Raw genomic sequence first — 21,117 nt, 5'->3', positions numbered from 1 at the left:
ATCAACGGGGTCGGTTCAGAAACGGACAAGCAGCGGCAGACCATCTGTTTCGGATGAGACTGTGCAGGCTGCTCAAGTCGCACCTGCGGAGCCGCCACAGGAGTCAAGTAGACAAGCTTCACGCGAGCTTTAAGTGGCAAAGAGTGCAGTGCGCAAAATGTTTCGCTAAGATCTTAAATTGTATGCCTACAAGGTACAAATTGTTCAGGCATTTGCAACCAGATGATAACCCAAATCGCGAACAATTTGCGATGGACATGCTGAACCGTTTCGTTGAGGACAACGATTTATTGAAGCGTGTTTGGTTTTCCGATGCGGCTATATTTCACGTTTGTGGTTCAGTTACCAGCGATAATGCCCGGATCTGGGGATCAGAAAATCCTTATGGCGAATGAGAATACATCAACGACAGTGCAAAGCTTAATGTGTGTGTATGTTAATGTGTGATCGAGTGGTTGGCCCGTGTTTCTTCCTCGAAAGCAATGTATGTGGATATGTTTACCGAAGTATGTTGGTGAATTATGCCGTTCCCCAGCTACAGGATATGCTAGATACCATTGTCTTTCAGCAAGTTGGCATTCCGCCTCATTCGGCTCTAAAAGCCCTCTATTTTTTTAAATTGAAATCTTCCGCAACAGGCGGTTGGCAGAGACGACGCAATTCCATGGCCCCCCAAAGTCACTTGACATTACCCTCTCAGGTTTATTTCTTTTGGGGTCCGTGAAAGATTATAAAAAACAGTGGTATCCGATACTGTGACATTGCAACAACGCATCAGACTTGCCGCTGGCACAATCACACTAGACATGTTGCAGCATGTGTGGCAAGCGATTGAATTCCGGCTTGATGCGAGGGTTGGAACTTTAATAGTGGCAACTATTTATTTACAGCTCGTACAAAATAGATACATGTTTCAAAGTTTTACTGACCTTCAAAGTAGTCACCAGCATTGTTTATAACCCGTTGCCAACAATGTGGAAGTCGTAGGATACTCTTAGCAGTGCCTGTTGTGTTGGCAGTTCGATCGGCGCGGTCTATTGCCCGACCAATTTGTACGAGGTGTGGCTAGAAAAAAACCGGACTAGTACTGGTGAAACAATAAAACGAATGCAATAAGGCTGAAAGTCGCGTGGCCTGTCACGTGATTCTCGCTCCGCCTACTGCTCGAGTTTCATCTGCCTCCTGCACTCAGTCTGCCCGTGGCGTCTGTTTTAAGTAGTTGACGTTTTGTCTGTGCGTCGGAAAATGTTGAGTGTACAGAAATAACAGCGTGTTAACATCAAATTTTGTTTCAAACTAGGAAAATCTGCAAATGAAACGTTTGTAATGTTACAACAAGTGTACGGCGATGATTGTTTATCGCGAACACAAGTGTTTGAGTGGTTTAAACGATTTAAAGATGGCCGCGAAGACACCAGTGATGACACTCGCACTGGCAGACCATTGTCAGCAAAAACTGATGCAAACATTGAAAAAATCGGTAAACTTGTTCGACACTTTCCTTGTCAACTCCTGTTAACTCAGACACTGCTCTGATTGTTAAACGGCGATCTTGTCGAACAAGTTTACCGATTTTTTCAATGTTTGCATCAGTTTTTGCTGACAATGGTCTGCCAGTGCGAGTGTCATCACTGGTGTCTTCGCGGCCATCTTTAAATCGTTTAAACCACTCAAACACTTGTGTTCGCGATAAACAATCATCGCCGTACACTTGTTGTAGCATTACAAACGTTTCACTTGCAGATTTTCCTAGTTTGAAACAAAATTTGATGTTAACGCGCTATTCTTTCTGTACACTCAACATTTTCCGACGCACAGACAAAACGTCAACTACTTAAAACAGACGCCACGGGCAGACTGAGTGCAGGAGGCAGATGAAACTCGAGCAGTAGGCGGAGCGAGAGTCACGTGACAGGCCACGCGACTTTCAGCCTTATTGTATTCGTTTTATTGTTTCACCAGTACTAGTCCGGTTTTTTTCTAGCCACACCTCGTATGCCGTGAAGTGTTTCCTTCAGTTTAGAAATCGAATTGAACTCACGAGGGCTTAAGTCAGGGGAGTGCAGTAGGTGATATAGCACTTACCAGCCCCATCAGTCAAGCAAATCAGTAACAGCTTGCACTGTTTGTGCTTGAGCATTGTCCTGCAAAATGATGGTCAGATCCTGCAGAAAGCGTCATCACTGAAGTCTCTAAGCTGATCGTAGATTGTGTTCCAAAAATGAACAGCATAGAGACAGAAGTGATGACACTTTCTGCAGGACCCCTAATATCAGCACGCAGAAGTGCCGCAACACGACCTGGCATGGACTCGACTAATGTCTGGAGTAGTGCTGGAGGCAACTGACACCATGAATCCTGCAGCGCTGTTCATAAATTTGTAAGAGTACGAGGGGGTGGAGATCTCTTCTGAACAGCACGTTGCAAGGCATCCCAGATATGCTCAATAATGTTCATGTCTGAGGAGTTTGGTGGCCAGCGGAACAATGTTCCTCTAGCTGCTGTGTAGGAATTCTGGACGTGTGGGGTTCGCATTGTCCTGTTGGAATTTACCAAGTCCATCGGAATGCACAATGGACATCAATGGGTGCAGGTGACCAGACAGGATGCTTACGTATGTTTCACCTGTCAGAGTCGTATCTAGACGTGTCAGGTGTCCCATATCAATCTTCCTGGCAGATTAAAACTGTGTGCCGGACCGAGACTCGAACTCGGGACCTTCGCGGGGAAGTGCTCTACCAACTGAGCTACCCAAGCACGACTCACGCCCCGTCCTCACAGCTTTACTTCCGCCAGTACCTCGTCTCCTACTTTCCAAACTTCACAGAAGCTCTCCTGCGAACCTTGCAGAACCAGCACTCCTGGAAGAAAGGATATTTCGGAGACATGGCTTAGCCACAGCCTGGGGGATGTTTCCAGAATGAGATATTCGCTCTGCAGCGGAGTGTGTGTGAGTCGTGCTTGGGTAACTCAGTTGGTAGAGCACTTGCCAGTGAAAGGCAAAGGTCCCGAGTTCGAGTCTCGGTCCGGCACACAGTTTTAATCTGCCAGGAAGTTTCATATCAGCGCACACTCCGCTACAGAGTGAAAATCTCATCTGTCCCATATCACTCCAACTGCACACGCCCGACACCATTACTGAGCCTCCACCAGCTTGAACAGTCAACTGCTGACATGTGGCGTCCATGGATTCATGAGGTTGTCTCCATACCTCTACATGTCCATCCGCTCGATACAATTTGAAAGGAGACTCGTCCGACCAGGCAACATGTTTTCAATCATCAACAGTCCAATGATAGTGTTAACGGACCCAGGCGAGGCGTAAAGCTTTGTGTTGTGCAGTCATCAAGGGTATACGATTGGGCCTTCGGGTGCGAAAGCCCATATCGATGATGTTTCGTTGAATGGTTCTCACACTGACACGTGTAGATGGCCCAGCATTGAAATCTGCAATAATCTTCGGAGTGGTTGCACTTTCTCACGTTGAACGATTCTGTTTAGGCGTCGTTGGTCCCGTTTTTCCAGGATCTTTTTCCGGCCGCAGCGATGTCGGAGATTTGATGTTTTACCGGATTACCGGTATTCACGGTACACTCGTGAAATGGTCGTACGAGAAGATCACGACTTCATCGCTACCTCGGAAATGCTGTGTCCCAGGTTCGAATCCTGCCTCGGGCATGGATGTGTGTGATGTCCTTAGGTTGGTTAGGTTTAAGTAGTTCTAAGTTCTAGGGGACTGATGAGCACAGATGTTGAGTCCCATAGTGCTCAGAGCCATTTGAACCATTTGCTATGTCCCATCGGTCGTGCGCCGACTATAACACCACGCTCAAACTCACTTAAATCTTGATAACCTGCCATTGTAGTAGCAGTGACCGATCTAACAACTGCGCCAGACACTTGTTGTCCTACATAGGCGTTGCCGACGGCAGCGCGGTATTCTGTCTGTTTACATATCTCTGTATTTGAACGTTCATGCCCACACCAGTTTCTTTGCGGCTACAGTGTATTAATCCCGCTCGCTTTGCGCAAAGCGAGGAGGCTAACCTCCACAAGTAAACTCAGACAAATGTCAGTTACTGCGCTACAGGGAAAGTGCAGTTTCTCGTTTTATTGGTTAGCTGAAACTATCCACATACTGGATATAAGAACTGATGGATTACCTATCGATGTACAGTCCTGGTGGACACCTAGTTACACAGTATAGAGAAGACAGGCAGATTCCAAACGAAAAAAGCGTGATAGGAAGAAAAAATAAGAGTAAATAAAAACGTCAAAACAATGATGAAAACGACGTTGCAAAGTATTAGAAAAAATTAGATTTAAAATGATGAATTGATAAAAAATTAAATCCAAAATGTTTGAAAACATCTGATGATCTTCCACTCAGCAGTAATGTACAGGGTGGGGCAAATATAAATGGCCCAGACGAACTGACACGACTGGGCGTGAATGTATGCGTACAACCACAGCCTGTGACGCGCACACGACATGTACGCGCGCCATGTGATGCACACCGTTTCAGAGCATAGTTCGGGCTGTGTCAAGAGTGGGTTGAAATGGATGATGGTACTCACATTGAAGCAGCGGTGGTTGTTTTAAGTTATGTGACAAAGTCGTGGAAACGGTGTGGTCACTTGTTTGCTGAGAAGTTTAATGGTGTCAAAGTGGTAGCAAAGAGTGTCATGCAAACGCTTTGTCCGAAAATGACGTCAGACAGGATCTGTTTTGAGCAAGTCTAAAAACATTTCTAAATTTGCCCGCACACCAGAGAATGTGCCTGCAGTTCACCAGAAAATGCTTCAGAGACCTGCCAAATCAATACGATACCTCTTGCAAGAGAACGGCATATCACATCGATCTTGCATATGAACACTCCACCTACTCCTGCACGTGTCTCCCTAGCGAGTGCCTGTTGTTCGTACATCAAACCAGCAGATTCTCCTCAGCGCCTCCAGTTTTGTGAGTGGCTGTTCGCTGAGATAACAATGAATGGCTTGGACATGGATCTGATCTTTATGTTTGATTAATTTTGGTTTCACCTGAGTGGTTATGTCTACTCACAGAACCACAAGTTTTGGGCAGCGGTGAATCCGCACACCTTCCACGAAACACCACTGCATGATCAGAAAGTTGAAGTTTGGTGTGCACTATCTGCACGCTCCACTATTGGCCCCATCTTCTTTCATCAGACACAGAGTTTAGCGAGTTACATTGCCAGCCATTTGAAACCACTGGCAACTTTAACGGAGGAGGGAAAGACTACAGTTACTTCCAACAGGATGGAGCAGCTGTCCATACAGCGAGCCAAACCTTGGAACACATTTACACGATCTCCGAGTCTGATAGAGTAGTTAGATCAGTCTGGTCATGGCCCTAGTTGGCCATCCAGGTCACCTGATCTGTCTAAGATATCTAGCTGGCCGTCCAGATCACCAGATCTGTCTAAGGTAGCTGGTCGTCACCAGACCAGTCTAAGGTGTCTAGCTGGCTGTCCAGGTAACTTGATCTGTCGAAGGTGTCTAGCTGGCCATCTAGGTTATCTGATCAGTCTAAGGTGTCTAGCGGGCCATCCAGGACACCTGATCTGTCTAAGGTTTCTAGCTAGCCGTCCAGGTTACCTCATCAGTCTAAGGTGTCTAGCTGGCTGTCCAGGTAACCTGATCTGTCCAAGGTGTCTAGCAGGCCATCCAGGTAACCTGGTCTGTCTAAGGTGCCTAGCTGGCCATCCAGGTTATCTGATCAGTCTAAGGTGTCTAGCTGGCCATCCAGGTTACCTGATCAGTCTAAGGTGTCTAGCTGGCTGTCCAGGTCACCTGATCTGTCTGTGTCTAGCTGGCCATCCAGGTCACCTGATCTGTCTAAGGTTTCTAGCTAGCCATCCAGGTTACCTGATCAGTCTAAGGTATCTAAGGTGTCTAGCTGACCATCCAGGTTACCTGATCTGTCTAATTTGTCTAGCTGGCCATCCAGGTCACCTGATCTGTCTGTCTAGCTGTCCATCCAGGTCACCTGATCTGTCTAACTGGCTGTCCAGGTCACCTGATCTGTCTAATGTGTCTAGGTGGCCATCCAGGTCACCTGATCTGTCTAAGGTGTCTAGCTGTCTGTGTAGGTCATCTGATCTGTCTACCGTATCTAAGGCTTCTAGCTGGCCATCCAGGTCTCCTGATCTGTCTAAGGTTTCTAAGGTGTATGGGAACAAGTCTCTTATCTTCAACAACTGCAGCAGAACATTTCAGATGAGACTGCAGCAATTCCAGCAGTCCAGTTTCGATCCACCTTGAGCGACTTGCTGACCAGGGCCCAAAAGCGCCAAGAGATGAATGATGGTCACTTTCAACATGTGCTATAGTCAGGTTAGTACTGCATTTCGTTTCCTCTGCTGTGTTACTTCGTTCGCTGTTCTCCAGGCCACTTTTATTCGCCCCATTCAGTATTTTAAGCACTACTTTATGTCACCACTCTGCATTAGTCCGCCATAATTATAACTCTGCAGAACCAGACGCAACAGTGGTTTGCTGACTTCAAAATTTTTGGCCTCACGCAGCGCTGTATGTTCTCTAATGTAGGCTGATCTCTGTGATGATGATAAACGAAATATACTGAATCATATCTCCCACGAAAAGATCCAGTAGCGTTTGCGAGTACCGTGTATGAAACGTATTTCGTTGCCATCGTTGTGTGTGCGTTGTTTTTGGTGTAGTTACCATGTCTGATGAATTGGGAAACAAAAGAGACAGACACGAATTACAGACACATCAAGAAAAAAAAGGCGGTGGTATCGCATACGCAAGGTATAAGAGGGTGGTGCACTACTGGAGCAGTAATTTGCACTGAGGTGATTCATGTAAAAAGTTTTCGGAGGTGATTGTGGCCCCAGGACAGGAATTAACACGCTTTGAACTCAGAATGGTAGTTGGGGCTAGATGCTTGGGACATTCCATTTCGTAAATAGTTACGGAATACCACAGTGTCAAGAGTGCGCCAACACAGCTGCCGATGGCTTTAAATTAACGACCGAGAGCAGCGGCGTTTGTGTAGAACTGTCAGAAATCAATGTGGGATGTACGACGATCGTATCCGTTAGAGCAGTGTGACGAAATTTGGCGTGAATGGGCTGTGGCAGCAGACAACCGACGCGAGTGCCTTTGCTGACAGCACATCGCCTGCAGTGCCTTTCCTGAGCTCGTGACCGTATCGGATGGAGCCCAGACGAATGGAAAACCAGCCCTGGTCCAGATTTCAGTTGTAACAGCTGATAGCAGAGTTCGAGAGTGGCGCAGTCGAAGCCATGGACCCGAGATGGCAACAAGGCACTGTGCAAGCCGGTGGTGGCCCCGTAATGGCCTGGACTGTGTTTACATGGAACCGATCGTTGACCATTTGCAGCCATTCACAGACTTCTTGTTTCCAAACAACGATGGAATTTTTATGGATGATAATGCGCCGTGTCACTGGGCCACAGTTTTCGCTATTGGTTTGAACAACATTCTGGACAGTTCGAACGAATGATTTGGCCACTCAGATCGCCCGACATGAATCGCAACAAACATTTAACGGATATAATCGTGAGGCCACTTTCTGCATAAAATCATGCACAGGCAACACTTTGGCAATTACGAGGATCACTCCAAAAGAAATGCACACTATTTTTGTAGAAATACAGTTTTCATTCTGCATTTGTGAAAGTTTTACAGTGTGCAGATACACGCTTCCCGCTTGTTTTCAAACTTAGTTCAACCTGTTCCCGTGAGTGGCGCCGTCACAGAATGTCTTCAAGATGGCTGCTACACTTGACGTTCGTCAGAAGGAGCGTGCTGTCATAGAATTCCTGTGCTGTGAAAACGAGACAGTGGGAAACATCCACAAGAGGTTGAAAAAGGTGTACGGAGATGCTGCTGTCGATCGCAGTACGGTTAGTTGGTGGACAAGCAGGTTACATGATGAAAGTGGGCACGGCAATATTGAGGATTGTCCTCGCAGCGGCAGGCCTCGTACTGCACACACTCCAGACAGTGTGCGAGAGTTAACGAATTGGTGACTGTTGACAGATGCATCACTGAAGAAACTGCAAGTTCGACTGAGTCGTGTTCGACCACATCGGCAAAAGCAGGATATTTTGCTGTTGCACGACAATGCACTGCCAATTGTCAGTCAAAAAACCGTGGAAGCGATCGCGAAACTCGGATGGACAACACTGAAACACCCGCAAGATGTTTTGCTGTTGCGCGACAATGCACGGCCACATGTCAGTCAAAAAACCATGGAAACGATCGCAAAACTCGGATGGAACACCTGCCTAACAGTCCTGACCTGGCTCCATGTGGCTATCATCTCTTTGGTAAACTGAAAGACTCTCTTCGTGAAACAAGTTTTGAAGATGATGCCTCCCTTGTGCGCGCTGCCAAACAGTGGCTCCAACAGGTTGGCCAGAATTTTACCGTGAGGGTATACATGCGCTGGTTTCAAGATGGCGTAAGGCAGTTGAGAGGGATGGAAATTATGTGGAGAAATGAAAATATTGTTCCTAAAGGATGTATCTACACACTGTAAAACATTCAAACATGTAGAATAAAAGATGGATTTTTTTAAAAAAAATAGTGTGCGTTTCTTTTGGAGTGACCCTCGTATGTTTCAGTACTTTTTCAGGTGACTTACAGCGCCTTGTTGAGTCCATGCCACGTCGAGCTGTTGTACTAAGCCGGGCAAAAAGAAGTCGACACTGTGTTAGGTGGTATCCCATGACTTTTGCCTCCTCAGTGTAACGTACACGATGACTCGTTCCACAAACATAAAGATTGCCCTCCTTCGCGGGATATGCAGACACGGTAACTGAATGAATGAATAGATAGGCAAAAGATCCTGCCAAGAGACTACTTACGTAAGTCTTCAGTGAAGAACTGCGCGAACTCATCCAGCGACATGGAAACGTCGCTCCACAGGTTGTAGTGGTGGTAGTAGGAAACAATGGTATCCTTCACGTTGCGGACGACGTAGATGATCTGAAAGAAAGGATATCAGCACAGTGACCCACCCCTCAAGAAGATCAATTAATCAAAGTTTGTGCTCAGGATATTTTTAAAAAAATACGAAAATCTGTGACGAAAAAATTGTGGAAAGCTGGATAAGGTGGCCACCATAGGGAAAATGTTGTTTGTATCTGACATCTTGTCACAGATTACCACATGAAATATAACTTTATAAACTGTTAACTTTCTGTAACTATAAAACACTTCTACACTACTGGCAATTAAAATTGCTACACCAAGAAGAAATGCAGATGATAAACGGGTATTCATTGGACAAATATATTATACTAGAACTGACATGTGATTACATTTTCACGCAATTTGGGGGCATAGATCCTGAGAAATCTACCCAGAACAACCACCTCTGGCCGTAATAACGGCCTTGATACGACTGGGCATTGAGTCAAAAAGAGCTTGGATGGCGTGTACAGGTACAGCTGTCCATGCAGCTTCAACACAATACCACAGTTCATCAACAGTAGTGACTGGCGTATTGTGACGAGCCAGTTGCTCGGCCACCATTGACCAGACGTTTTCAATTGGTGAGAGATTTGGAGAGTGTGGTGGCCAGGGCAGCGGTCGAACATTTTCTGTATCCAGAAAGGCCCGAACAGGACCTGCATGATGCGGTCGTGCATTATCCTGCTGAAATGTAGGGTTTCGCAGGGATTGAACGAAGCGTAGAGCCACGGGTCGTAACACATCTGAAACGTAACGTCCACTGTTCAAAGTGCCGTCAGTGCGAACAAGAGGTGACCGAGACGTGTAACCAATGGCACCCCATACCATCGCGCCGGGTGATACGCCAGTATGGCGATGACGTATACACACTTCCAATGTCGCCAAACACGGATGCGACCATCATGATGCTGTAAACAGAAACTGGATTCATGCGAAAAAATGTTTTGCCATTCGTGCACCCAGGTTCGTCGTTGAGTACACCATCACAGACCCTCCTGTCTGTGATGCAGCGTCAAGGGTAACCGCAGCCACGGTCTCCGAGCTGATAGTCCATGCTGCTCCAAACGTCGTCGAACTGTTGGTGCAGATGGTTGTTGTCTTGCAAACGTCCGCATCTGTTGACTCAGGGATCGAGACGTGGCTGCACGATCCGTTACAGCCATGGGGATAACATGCTTGTCATCTCGACTGCTAGTGACACGAGGCCGTTGGGATCCAGCACGGCGTTCCGTATTACCCTCCTGAACCCACCGATTTCATATTATGCTAACAGTTATTGGATCTCGACCAACGCGAGCAGCATTGTCGCGATACGATAAACCGCAATCGCGATAGGCTACAATCCGACCTTTATCAAAGTCGTGATGGTACGCATTTCTCCTCTTTACACGAGGAATCACAACAACGTTTCACCAGGCAACACCGGTCAAGTGCTGTTTGTGTATGAGAAATCGGTTGGAAACTTTCCTCATGTCAGCACGTTGTAGGTGTCGCCACCGGTGCCAACCTTGTGTGAATGCTCTGAAAAGCTAATCATTTGCATATCACAGCATCTTCTTCTTGTCGGTTAAATTTCGCGTCTGTAGCACGTCATCTTCGTGGTGTAGCAATTTTAATGGGCAGTACTGTATTATTATTTAAATCATCTCTTTGTAATGGAAAAGTGATGTTACGTCAAAGTCTGCAAAATGCCACTTTGTCTGCTAGGTAGGGCAAAGTGGCCAGAGACAGAGAAAAGGAAGAAATAACACTTGTATGAAATCGTATCTGGTTTACTAACGCTTATATTTGTATTTCTCTTCCTAAACTGCGTCGTCCAGTCCTTGCCTGCCATCTTAATTTCTGTGTTAGATTATTCTCCTGAAATGACCCGGCAGGTAAGCCGAGAGCGCTAATGCGCTGCTTCCTGGACTCGGGTAGGCGCACCGGCTCCGGTTCGAATCCGCCCGGCGGATTAACGACGAAGGGCCGGTGTGCCGGCCAGCCTGGATGTGGTTTCTCCGCGGTTTTCCGCATCCCACTAAGTGAATACTGGGCTGGTCCCCACGTCCTGCCTCAGTTACGACTCGGAGACATTTGAAACACGTTCGTACTAATTCATGATTTACACTAGACGCAGACAGCTGGGGCACATTGATTCCGTCTCGGGGGGTACATGGTGGCGGCATAACGGCCATCTGGCCGCCCCTTCAAACTAACCTTACCAAATTCGATGTAACCGTGCCGACCCTACGCACACTGTGGGATTAAGGCGCTAGCGATAGATTATTCTCCAAAAATGCTAGTTTGCGTAAATCACTTTCTGTTTGACTCAATGTATTCGTTCCACGTCAAAAATACACTTAAGACTTTTTCCTCTTACACTTGGTTAAACGTACTTCTCAAGTTTCCAAGATTCTAGCGGTGTTTCTTCTGACACCGAATAGTTTTGCTGCTGTAGGAGACGGCATCTTTTCTTTTCTTGTAGCATCCAATGCCTATTGCATAGCTTGGGAATGCCTTGATAGTTGCAGTGATTTTATTAAATAGTTTGTGGTATCTTAATATACTCGGAGCCCTGTGATAAGTGAATATAGCCGCTCGGGGTAGCCGCGTTGTCTAGGGCGCCTTGCCATGGTTCGCGCGGCTCCCCCCGTCGAAAGTTCGAGTCCTCCCTCGGGTATGGGTGTGTGTGTGTGTTGTCCTTAGCGTAAGTTAGTGTAAGTTAGCTTGAGTAGTGTGTAAGCTTAGACACCGATGACCTCGGCAGTTTGGTCCCATAGGAACTTACAAAAAAAAAAAAAAAAAAAAAAAAAAAAAAAAAAAAAAGAAAAAACAGTTAATATAGCGTTTCACTTCACCAAGTTGTCACTACAATAATGCCTTAGTATTCCTATTTTCTCAAATTCTTTTGTCTTATTATTCATTGCATTGCCTCGAAACAAGACAAATACATTACAAAATATATGTTCGGACGAAGTGGCCAGTGAATACGAAATTACACAACGTAGGCAATTCATAAGCACGTAATTTTTAAGCCTAAAATATAACTTTGAATGAGCAGTGTAACAATATACACTGAAGCGCCAACGAAACTGGTATAGGCATGCATATTCAAATGCAGAGATATAAACAGGCAGAATACGGCAATGCGGTCGGCAGTGCCTATAAAAGACAAGTGTCTAGCGCAGTTGTTAGATCGGTTGCTGCTGCTACAAAGACAGTTTATCAAGATTTAAGCGTGTTTGAAAGTGATGTTATAGTCGACACACGAGCGATGGGACACAGCATCTCCGAGATAGCGATGAATTGCGGGGTTTCCCGTACGACCATTTCACGAGTGTACCGTGAATATCGAGAATCCAGCAAATCATCAACACTCCGTCATTCCGGAAAAAAAATCCTGGAATATCGGGGCCAATGACGACTGAAGAGAATCGTCCAACGTGACAGAAGTGCAACGCTTCCGCAAATAGCTGCCATCAACAAGTGTCAGTGTGCGAACCATTCAACGAAACATCATCGATATGGATTTTCAGACCCCAAGGCCCACTCCTGTACCCTTGATGACCGCACGACACAAAGCTTTACGCCTCGCCTTGGCCCATCAACACCGACATTAAACTGCTGATGACTGGAAACATATTTCCTGGTCGGACTAGTCTCGTTCCAAATTGTATCGAGCGGATCGGACGTGTACGAGTACGGAGACAACCCCATGAATCCACGGACGCTGCATGTCAGCAGGGGACTGTTCAAGCTGGTGGAGGCTCTGTAACGTTGTGGAGCGTGTGCAGTTGGAGTGATATGGGACCAGCGATACGTCTAGATACGACTCTCACAGGCGACACGTACGTAAGCAACCTGTCTGATCATCTGCATCCATTCATGCCCATTGTGCTTTCCGACAAACTTGTGCAATTCTAGCGAGACAATGCGACACCCCACACTTCCAGAACTGCTACAAAGTGACACTTCCGCTGGCCACCAAACTTCCCAGACATGAGCACTATTGAGCATATCTGGGATGCCTTGCAACGTGCTGTTCAGAAGAGATCTCGTACGGGTTTATGAACAGCCCTGCAGTATTCATGGTGTCCCCTGCAGCACTACTTCAGAGGTTAGTCGAGTCCATGCCACGTCGTGTTGCCGTACTTCTGCGTGCTCGCGGGGGCTCTACACGATATTAGGCAGGTGTACCAGTTTCTTTGGCTCTTCAGTGCATATCACAATAGAATTCCAGGAGAAAGATACGACGCGGCACGAGGTAATTACTTGGATGAGACTGAAATCGGTAGATGTGATGTACATTTAGAGACAAAAAATGTTAACAATCTCATAAAATTGAATGATTTATTCAAGAGAAGTAGCTTCACAAATTGAGCAAACAAATGACGCCCTAGTTCACCTCTGGCCCACATGCAAGCAGTTATACTGTTTGGCATTGATTAATTAAGTTGTCAGATGTTCTTCTGTGGGGTATGGTAGCAAATTCTGTCCAACTGACACGTTAGATGGTCAAAATCCCGAGCTGGTTGGAAGGCTCTTCCTATAATGCTGCAGGAGAGCTACTGTGTAGTTTGGAAGGTTGGAGACGAGGTACTGGCAGAAGTAAAGCTGTGAGGGCGGGGCGTGAGTCGTGCTTGGGTAGCTCAGTTGGTAGCTGACACGGTAACTCAGCGTGTTCGGTGAGAGGGTTAGCTGCCCTCTGTAATAAAAAGACTGAATTAATGGATCAACGACGAACTGAACCCGGTGTCTTGCGACGTCCGCACCTAGCAGGTAGAACGAACAAAATGAGACTAAAAAAAAAAACAAGAAAGAAAGAAAATAAGAAAAAAAGTTGGTAGAGCACTTGCCCGCGAAAGGCAAAGGTCCCGAGTTCGAGTCTCGGTCCGGCACACAGTTTTAATCTGCCAGGAAGTTTCATGTCAGCGCACACTCCGCTGCAGAGTGAAAATCTCATTCTGGATCCATTAAACTCTTATTCTAATGCTGGATCCCATATGTCCTCCTTATCGACAGCGATTTCATCTTTTATTCCCTTGTAGCCGGCCGGTGTGGCCGAGCGGTTCTAGGCGCTTCAGTCTGGAACCGCGCGACTGCTACGGTCGCAGGTTCGAATCCTGCGTCGGGCATGGATGTGTGTGATGTCCTTAGGTTAGTTAGGTTTAAGTAGTTCTAAGTTCTAGGGGATTGATAACCTCAGATGTTAAGTCCAATAGTGCTCAGAGCCATTTGAACCATTTTATTCCCTTGTAAGACGGTTCTATCGCTTCGTAGATGCTGACAGAATACTCTTTCTACCTACCCGCTGTCTCCTCTGTGTTTAACAGTGTAAAAACTTTCACATGCATAGGTTTTGAATCGATACTCCTGACGACATCATCTTTTTCAGTTTCTTCAAAAGTTTTCCTGTAGCCATTTCGCCGTAGCTTCCATGCACTTCTTATCGATTTCATTCCTTAATGATATACCTGGCTGTATTCCTTTCTATTTCTCTATATTTCTTTGGATTTTGTTGTTTTACAGACTGAGGTGACAAAAGTCCTAATGTCGTGTCGGACGTCCTTTTACCCAGCATTGTGCAGCAGCTCCACGTGACATGGACTCAACAATTTGTTGAAAGTCCCCTGCAGAAATATTGAGTCTTGCTGCCTCCATAGCCGTTCATAATTGCGAAAGTGTTGCCAGAGCAGGATATTTTGCACGAACTGACCTTTCGAATACGTCCCATAATTGTTCAGAATGTTGTTCAAACCAACGATTGCGGCCCAGTGACATGGCGTATTGTCATCCATAAAAAATCCACTGTTGTTTGGGAACGTGAAGTCCATTTATTTAATCGTATGGCTAGTGCCCACCGTCGGGCAGGCCGTTCGGCAGGTGCCGATCGTTCAACTTGACGCCACTTCGGGGACCTGCAGTCGATGAGGAAGATAGGATGATCATGAGGACAGCACAGTCCCTGGGCGGAGAAAATTCCGCGACCTAGCCAGGAATCGAACACGGGCCCAGAGGATTGAAAATCCGTCACGCTAACCATTCAGCTACCGGGGGCGGACGTGAAGTCCATGAATGGCTGAAATAGACTCCAAGTAGCCGAACATAACCGTTTCCAGTGAACAATCGGTTCAGTTCGGCCAGAGGACCCATTCCGTTCAATGTAAACACAACCCACATCGTTATGGAGCCACCACCACTTTGCACAGTGCCTTGTGGACAACTTGGACTGACGGATTCGTGGGGTCTGCACCACACTCGATAGCTACAATCAGCTCATACCAACTGAAGTCGGGACTTATCTGAGCCGGCCGCTGTGGCCGAGCGGTTCTAGGCGCTTCAGTCTGGAACCGCGAGACCGCTACGGTCGCAGGTTCGAATCCTGCCTCGGGCATGGATGTGTGTGATGTCGGTTTAAGTAGTTCTAAGTTCTAGGGGACTGATGACCTCAGATGTTAAGTACCATAGTGCTCCAAGCCATTTGAACCATTTGACGTATCTGACGAGACCACGGTTTTCCGGTCGCCTAGGGTCCAACCGATTTGGTCACGAGTCCACAAGAGGCGCTGCCTGTGATGGGCTGTTCGCAAAAAGGCATTCGCCTAGGTTGTCTGCTGCCACAGCCCATTAACGCCAAATTTCGCCGCCGTGTCCTAATGGATATGTTCGTCGTACGTCCCACATTGATTTTTGCGGTTGTTTCACGCAGTATAGATTGTCTGTTAACACTAATAACTCGACACAAACGCCGCTGATCTCGGTCAAGTGAAGGCCGTTGGGTTCTTGGCACATTGCTGACGCTGTGGATCACGGAAATGACGATTTCCGAAATGAAATATTCCGTTCGTCTTGCTCCAACTACCATTCCACGCTCAGTGTGCGTTAATTCCCATCGTGAGGTCACAATGACGTTTTCACATGAATCAGCTGATCACAAATGACAGTTCTGCCAATGCACTGTCCTTTTACACCTTGTGTACGCGATACTCCTCCCATGTGTATATATGTGCATATCGCTATCCCATGACCCGTCACCTCACTGTAAATCGATAGAAGTATTTCTCCGCAGTTACTTTTCTTATACCTATATTTTGTTTGCACACTTTTGCGATTACCTTCTTTAGCAGTGTCCACTCCTCATCGACTCACTGTAGTATTCATTTTAGAAATATATACTGTACACGCAAACTAACTTGATACTCGGAGCAGTGGCTGGTGGGAACGACCCTAAGCCATTTGTCGTTTACATTCGCTCCCATCAGCCACCACGCCGAGTGTCAGCTTAGTCTGCGTGTGATGATGATGATGTTTGGATTGTGGGGCGTTCAACCGCGCGGTTATCAGCGCCCGTACAAATTCCCAAACTTTTCTCAGTCCAATCTTGCCACTTGCATGAATGATGATGAAATGATGAGGACAACACAAACACCCAGTCATCTCGAGGCAGGTGAAAATCGCTGACCCCGCCGGGAATCGAACCCGGGACCCCGTGCTCGGGAAGCGAGGACGCGACCGCGAGACCACGAGCTGCGGACTAGTCTGCGTGTGTAGTACACCCATAGAAACCTTCTCAAAATTTCAATATCTCACTTCCACAAACAAATATTTCCTGGCGATTTTCTTGTATCTAATGAAACGTTTTCAAGTCTCGAGCATCTGTGATGTAATATACAAGTATGCAGACTGAAGAGACGAATGAAAATTTGTACCTCTAAGTTTAGGAGGATTACCAAGTAGCCTGAATCGTGAATGGGAATCTGTATTGAGGAGGGAGTCGTGCTAGGATAATCCACGCAGTTGTGCAAAGCCACTGCCCCAGGGTGGCGTAGTGGTTAGCACACGTGCCGAGTGAGCCCGGAGATATGGGTTCATATCCCGGTCTTGGTACAAATTTTCATTCGCCGCTTCACTCCGCATATATACATCATAGAATTATTTATACTTCGACCTATCTACGCCATTTCTGAAATGTGGTCTGAGTTGTATCACCTCCTAGATACGCCTTATAATCCAATAACCAGTTTCAGAAACCGGCTGGTATATTCCCGTGTCTTTTTGCGTTTTCCAAGTGTACCACCTAGTCTTGTCACTTTTGAGTAGTGTATTTGCTACAACTAGTTTAAATTTGTCACAGAAATCAACGTGTTATTTTATTAATGTTTACTATTGCCAGCTGATATTCCTCCGTAATTCCGTCCTAGATTCCATCCTATACTAAATCGTTCTAATCACCCATGATAAGTACACTTTCATCTCCCTTTCCATACCTAAATATCCATTCAGTTCACTCGTATAGTCTCTGTACCCGTATTTCGACTTCTTCTTGTAGCGTCGTCATGTATAGCTGAAGTACAGTCGCCATTTCGTTCCGATTCTGTTGAGGATAATCCTAGAGCTAAACAGATCACAGCAACTCATTCTGTGTCCCACTTTCATATTCGTGACGAATCCTACTGTCCTTATAGCATTTTCTGAGGCTGCCGACATTGTTTTACACTCCTGGCAATTGAAATAAGAACACCGTGAATTCATTGTCCCAGGAAGGGGAAACTTTAGTCACACATCCCTGGGGTCAGATACATCACATGATCACACTGACAGAACCACAGGCACATAGACACAGGCAACAGAGCATGCACAATGTCGGCACTAGTACAGTGTATATCCACCTTTCGCAGCAATGCAGGCTGCTATTCTACCATGGAGACGATCGTAGAGATGCTGGATGTAGTCCTGTGGAACGGCTTGCCATGCCATTTCCACCTGGCGCCTCAGTTGGACCAGCGTTCGTGCTGGACGTGCAGACCGCGTGAGACGACGCTTCATCCAGTCCCAAACATGCTCAATGGGGGACAGATCCGGAGATCTTGCTGGCCAGGGTAGTTGACTTACACCTTCTAGAGCACGTTGGGTGACACGGGATACATGCGGACGTGCATTGTCCTGTTGGAACAGCAAGTTCCCTTGCCGGTCTAGGAATGGTAGAACGATGGGTTCGATGACGGTTTGGATGTACCGTGCACTATTCAGTGTCCCCTCGACGATCACCAGTGGTGTACGGCCAGTGTAGGAGATCGCTCCCCACACCATGATGCCGGGTGTTGGCCCTGTGTTCCTCGGTCGTATGCAGTCCTGATTGTGGCGCTCACCTGCACGGCGCCAAACACGCATACGACCATCATTGGCACCAATGCAGAAGCGACTCTCCATTCACGCCTGTCGCCACACCACTGGAGGCGGGCTGCACGATGTTGGGGCGTGAGCGGAAGACGGCCTAACGGTGTGCGGGACCGTAGCCCAGCTTCATGGAGACGGTTGCGAATGGTCCTCGCCGATACCCCAGGAGCAACAGTGTCCCTAATTTGCTGGGAAGTGGCGGTGCGGTCCCCTACGGCACTGCGTAGGATCCTACGGTCTTGGCGTGCATCCGTGCGTCGCTGCGGTCCGGTCCCAGGTCGACGGGCACGTGCACCTTCCGCCGACCACTGGCGACAACATCGATGTACTGTGGAGACCTCACGCCCCACGTGTTGAGCAATTCGGCGGTACGTCCACCCGGCCTCCCGCATGCCCACTATACGCCCTCGCTCAAAGTCCGTCAACTGCACATACGGTTCACGTCCACGCTGTCGCGGCATGCTACCAGTGTTAAAGACTGCGATGGAGCTCCGTATGCCACGGCAAACTGGCTGACACTGACGGCGGCGGTGCACAAATGCTGCGCAGCTAGCGCCATTCGACGGCCAACACCGCGGTTCCTGGTGTGTCCGCTGTGCCGTGCGTGTGATCATTGCTTGTACAGCCCTCTCGCAGTGTCCGGAGCAAGTATGGTGGGTCTAACACACCGGTGTCAATGTGTTCTTTTTTCCATTTCCAGGAGTGTATGTTCGTCGACGTACCTTCATGTTCTCTCTATTTCGCTTCACTGACTGCTATTATAGTTTCATAATTTGCGTTTTGTTTTGCAGTGCTTTTCTCATCTTCCTCTTCGGCATACCTCTCCTGAAGTCCGAAGTGCGGGACTAATCCGGAATGATTTGCCAATGGAGAGGTTATCAGAAGACACTTTTTCAATTACATGCCACATGACTTGCCTATACATAACAGTACATCGATGTCCATTGCCTTCTGCATCCTTATGCAGTTGGTCAGTGCATCCTTAGACCAAATGCCTTCAGGCGCCCTAGCTGGTGATTTTTTTCTCCAGATCCAAGCAAATGCTGGCAGCTAACGCGGAGCCGAGGAGCTTTATACTGGCAATTAAATATCAGGCTCAAATGTAACCGAACGATCCGGAAGAATCAGTGTGGGAACAAGGTGGATACTGAGGTAGTACTGAGGAATGACGACGTGAGTTTGAAGTTATCTAGGGCTATAGATACTACGATAATAAATGACACAATATGAAGTTCAGATGAAGGAGAATGGACGTCTCCAAAAAGGGAAATCACTGGAACTGGACAGGAAAAATATCGGCTGGTTATAATTAAACTTTCGTATTTAACACGTTATAACACGGAAACTACGCTACTGGCCATTAAAACTGCTACACCAAGAAGAAATGCAGTTGATAAACGTGTATTCATTGGAGAAATATATTATACTAGAACTGACATCTGATTACATTTTCACGCAATCTGGGTGCATCGATCCTGAGAAATCAGTACCCAGAACAACCACCTCTGGCCGTAATAACGGCCTGGATACTCCAGCGCATTGACTCTGAGCTTGGATGGCGTGTACAGGTACAGCTGTCCATGCAGCTTCAACACGATACCACAGTTCATCAAGAGTAGAGACTGGCGTATAGTGACGAGCCAGTTGCTCGGCCACCATTGGCCAGACGTTTTCAATTCGTGAGAGATCTGGAGAATGTGCTGGCCAGGGCAGCAGTCGAACATTTTCTGTATCCACAGAGGCCCGTACAGGACCTGCAAGATGCGGTCGTGCATTATCCTGCTGAAACGTAGGGTTTCGCAGGGATCGAATGAAGGGTAGAGCCACGGGTCGTAACACATCTGAAATGTAACGTCCACTGTTCAAAGTGCCGTCAATGCGAACAAGAGGTGACCGAGACGTGTAACCAATGGCACCCCATACCATCACGCCGGATGATAGGTCACTATGGCGATGACGCATACACGCTTCCAATGTGCGTTCACCGCGATGTCGCCAAACACCGATGCGACCATTATGATACTGTAAAAAGAACCTGGATTCATCCGAAAAAATGACGATTTGCCATTCGTGCTCCCAGGTTCGTCGTTGAGTACACCATCGCAGGCGCTCCTGTCTGTGATGCAGCGTCAAGGGTAACCGCAGCCACGGTCTCCGAGCTGATAGTCCATGCTGCTGCAAACGTCGTCGAACTGTTCGTGCAGATGGTTTTTGTCTTGCATACGTCCCCATCTGGTGACTCAGGGATCGAGACGTGGCTGCACGATCCGTTACAGCCATGCGGATAACATGCCTGTCATCTCGGCGTCTAGTGATACGAGGCCGTTGGTATCCAGCACGGCGTTCCGTATTACCCTCCTGAACCCAACGATTCCATATTCTGCTAACAGTCATTGGATCTCGACCAACGCGAGCAGCAATGTCGCGATACGATAAAACCGCAATCGCGATAGGCTACCATCCGAACTTTATGAAAGTCGGAAACGTGATGGTACGCATTTCTCCTCCTTACACGAGGCATCACAACAACGTTTCACCAGGCAACGCCGGTCAACTGTTGTTTGTGTATGAGAAATCGGTTGGAAACTTTCCTCATGTCAGCACGTTGTAGGTGTCGCCACGGCGCCAACCTTGTGTGAATGCTCTGAAAAGCTAATCATTTGCATATCACAGCATCTTCTTCCTGTCGGTTAAATTTCGCGACTGTAGCACGTCATCTTTGTGGTGTTGCAATTTTAATGACCTGTAGTGTAATTACTGTGCGAGGACCAAACTTTGTTGTATTAATGTCAAGGACATGGGGAAGAGAAATAATAGTGAATTAATTCAGTCGAAACACTTTTAATGTCTGCTACGGTACATCGTACCATTACGTACCGGTACCATTACTGATAGATAAGGAGCTCAGTATGGCGTCAATCAGTGTCCAGAAGAGTCTGAAAGCGCAGGATTGCATTGTGCACAG

General features: G+C 47.2%; 1 protein-coding gene across 1 annotated transcript in view; it reads right to left on the bottom strand.

Annotated features, from left to right (window-relative positions):
• Window positions 1-21,117, bottom strand: part of LOC126210429 (luciferin sulfotransferase-like) — a 111,635-nt gene that overhangs the window by 17,307 nt on the left and 73,211 nt on the right. Inside the window, exon 5 of the mRNA XM_049939660.1 lies at window positions 8,885-9,005. Coding sequence (XP_049795617.1) covers window positions 8,885-9,005 — 121 coding nt within the window. The remainder of the gene's footprint in view (window positions 1-8,884; window positions 9,006-21,117) is intronic.

The sequence above is a fragment of the Schistocerca nitens genome, chromosome 10 (genome assembly GCF_023898315.1).
Source record: "Schistocerca nitens isolate TAMUIC-IGC-003100 chromosome 10, iqSchNite1.1, whole genome shotgun sequence".
In the NCBI taxonomy this organism is placed as follows: domain Eukaryota; kingdom Metazoa; phylum Arthropoda; class Insecta; order Orthoptera; family Acrididae; genus Schistocerca; species Schistocerca nitens.
This window is presented reverse-complemented; position numbering and strand designations above follow the sequence as displayed.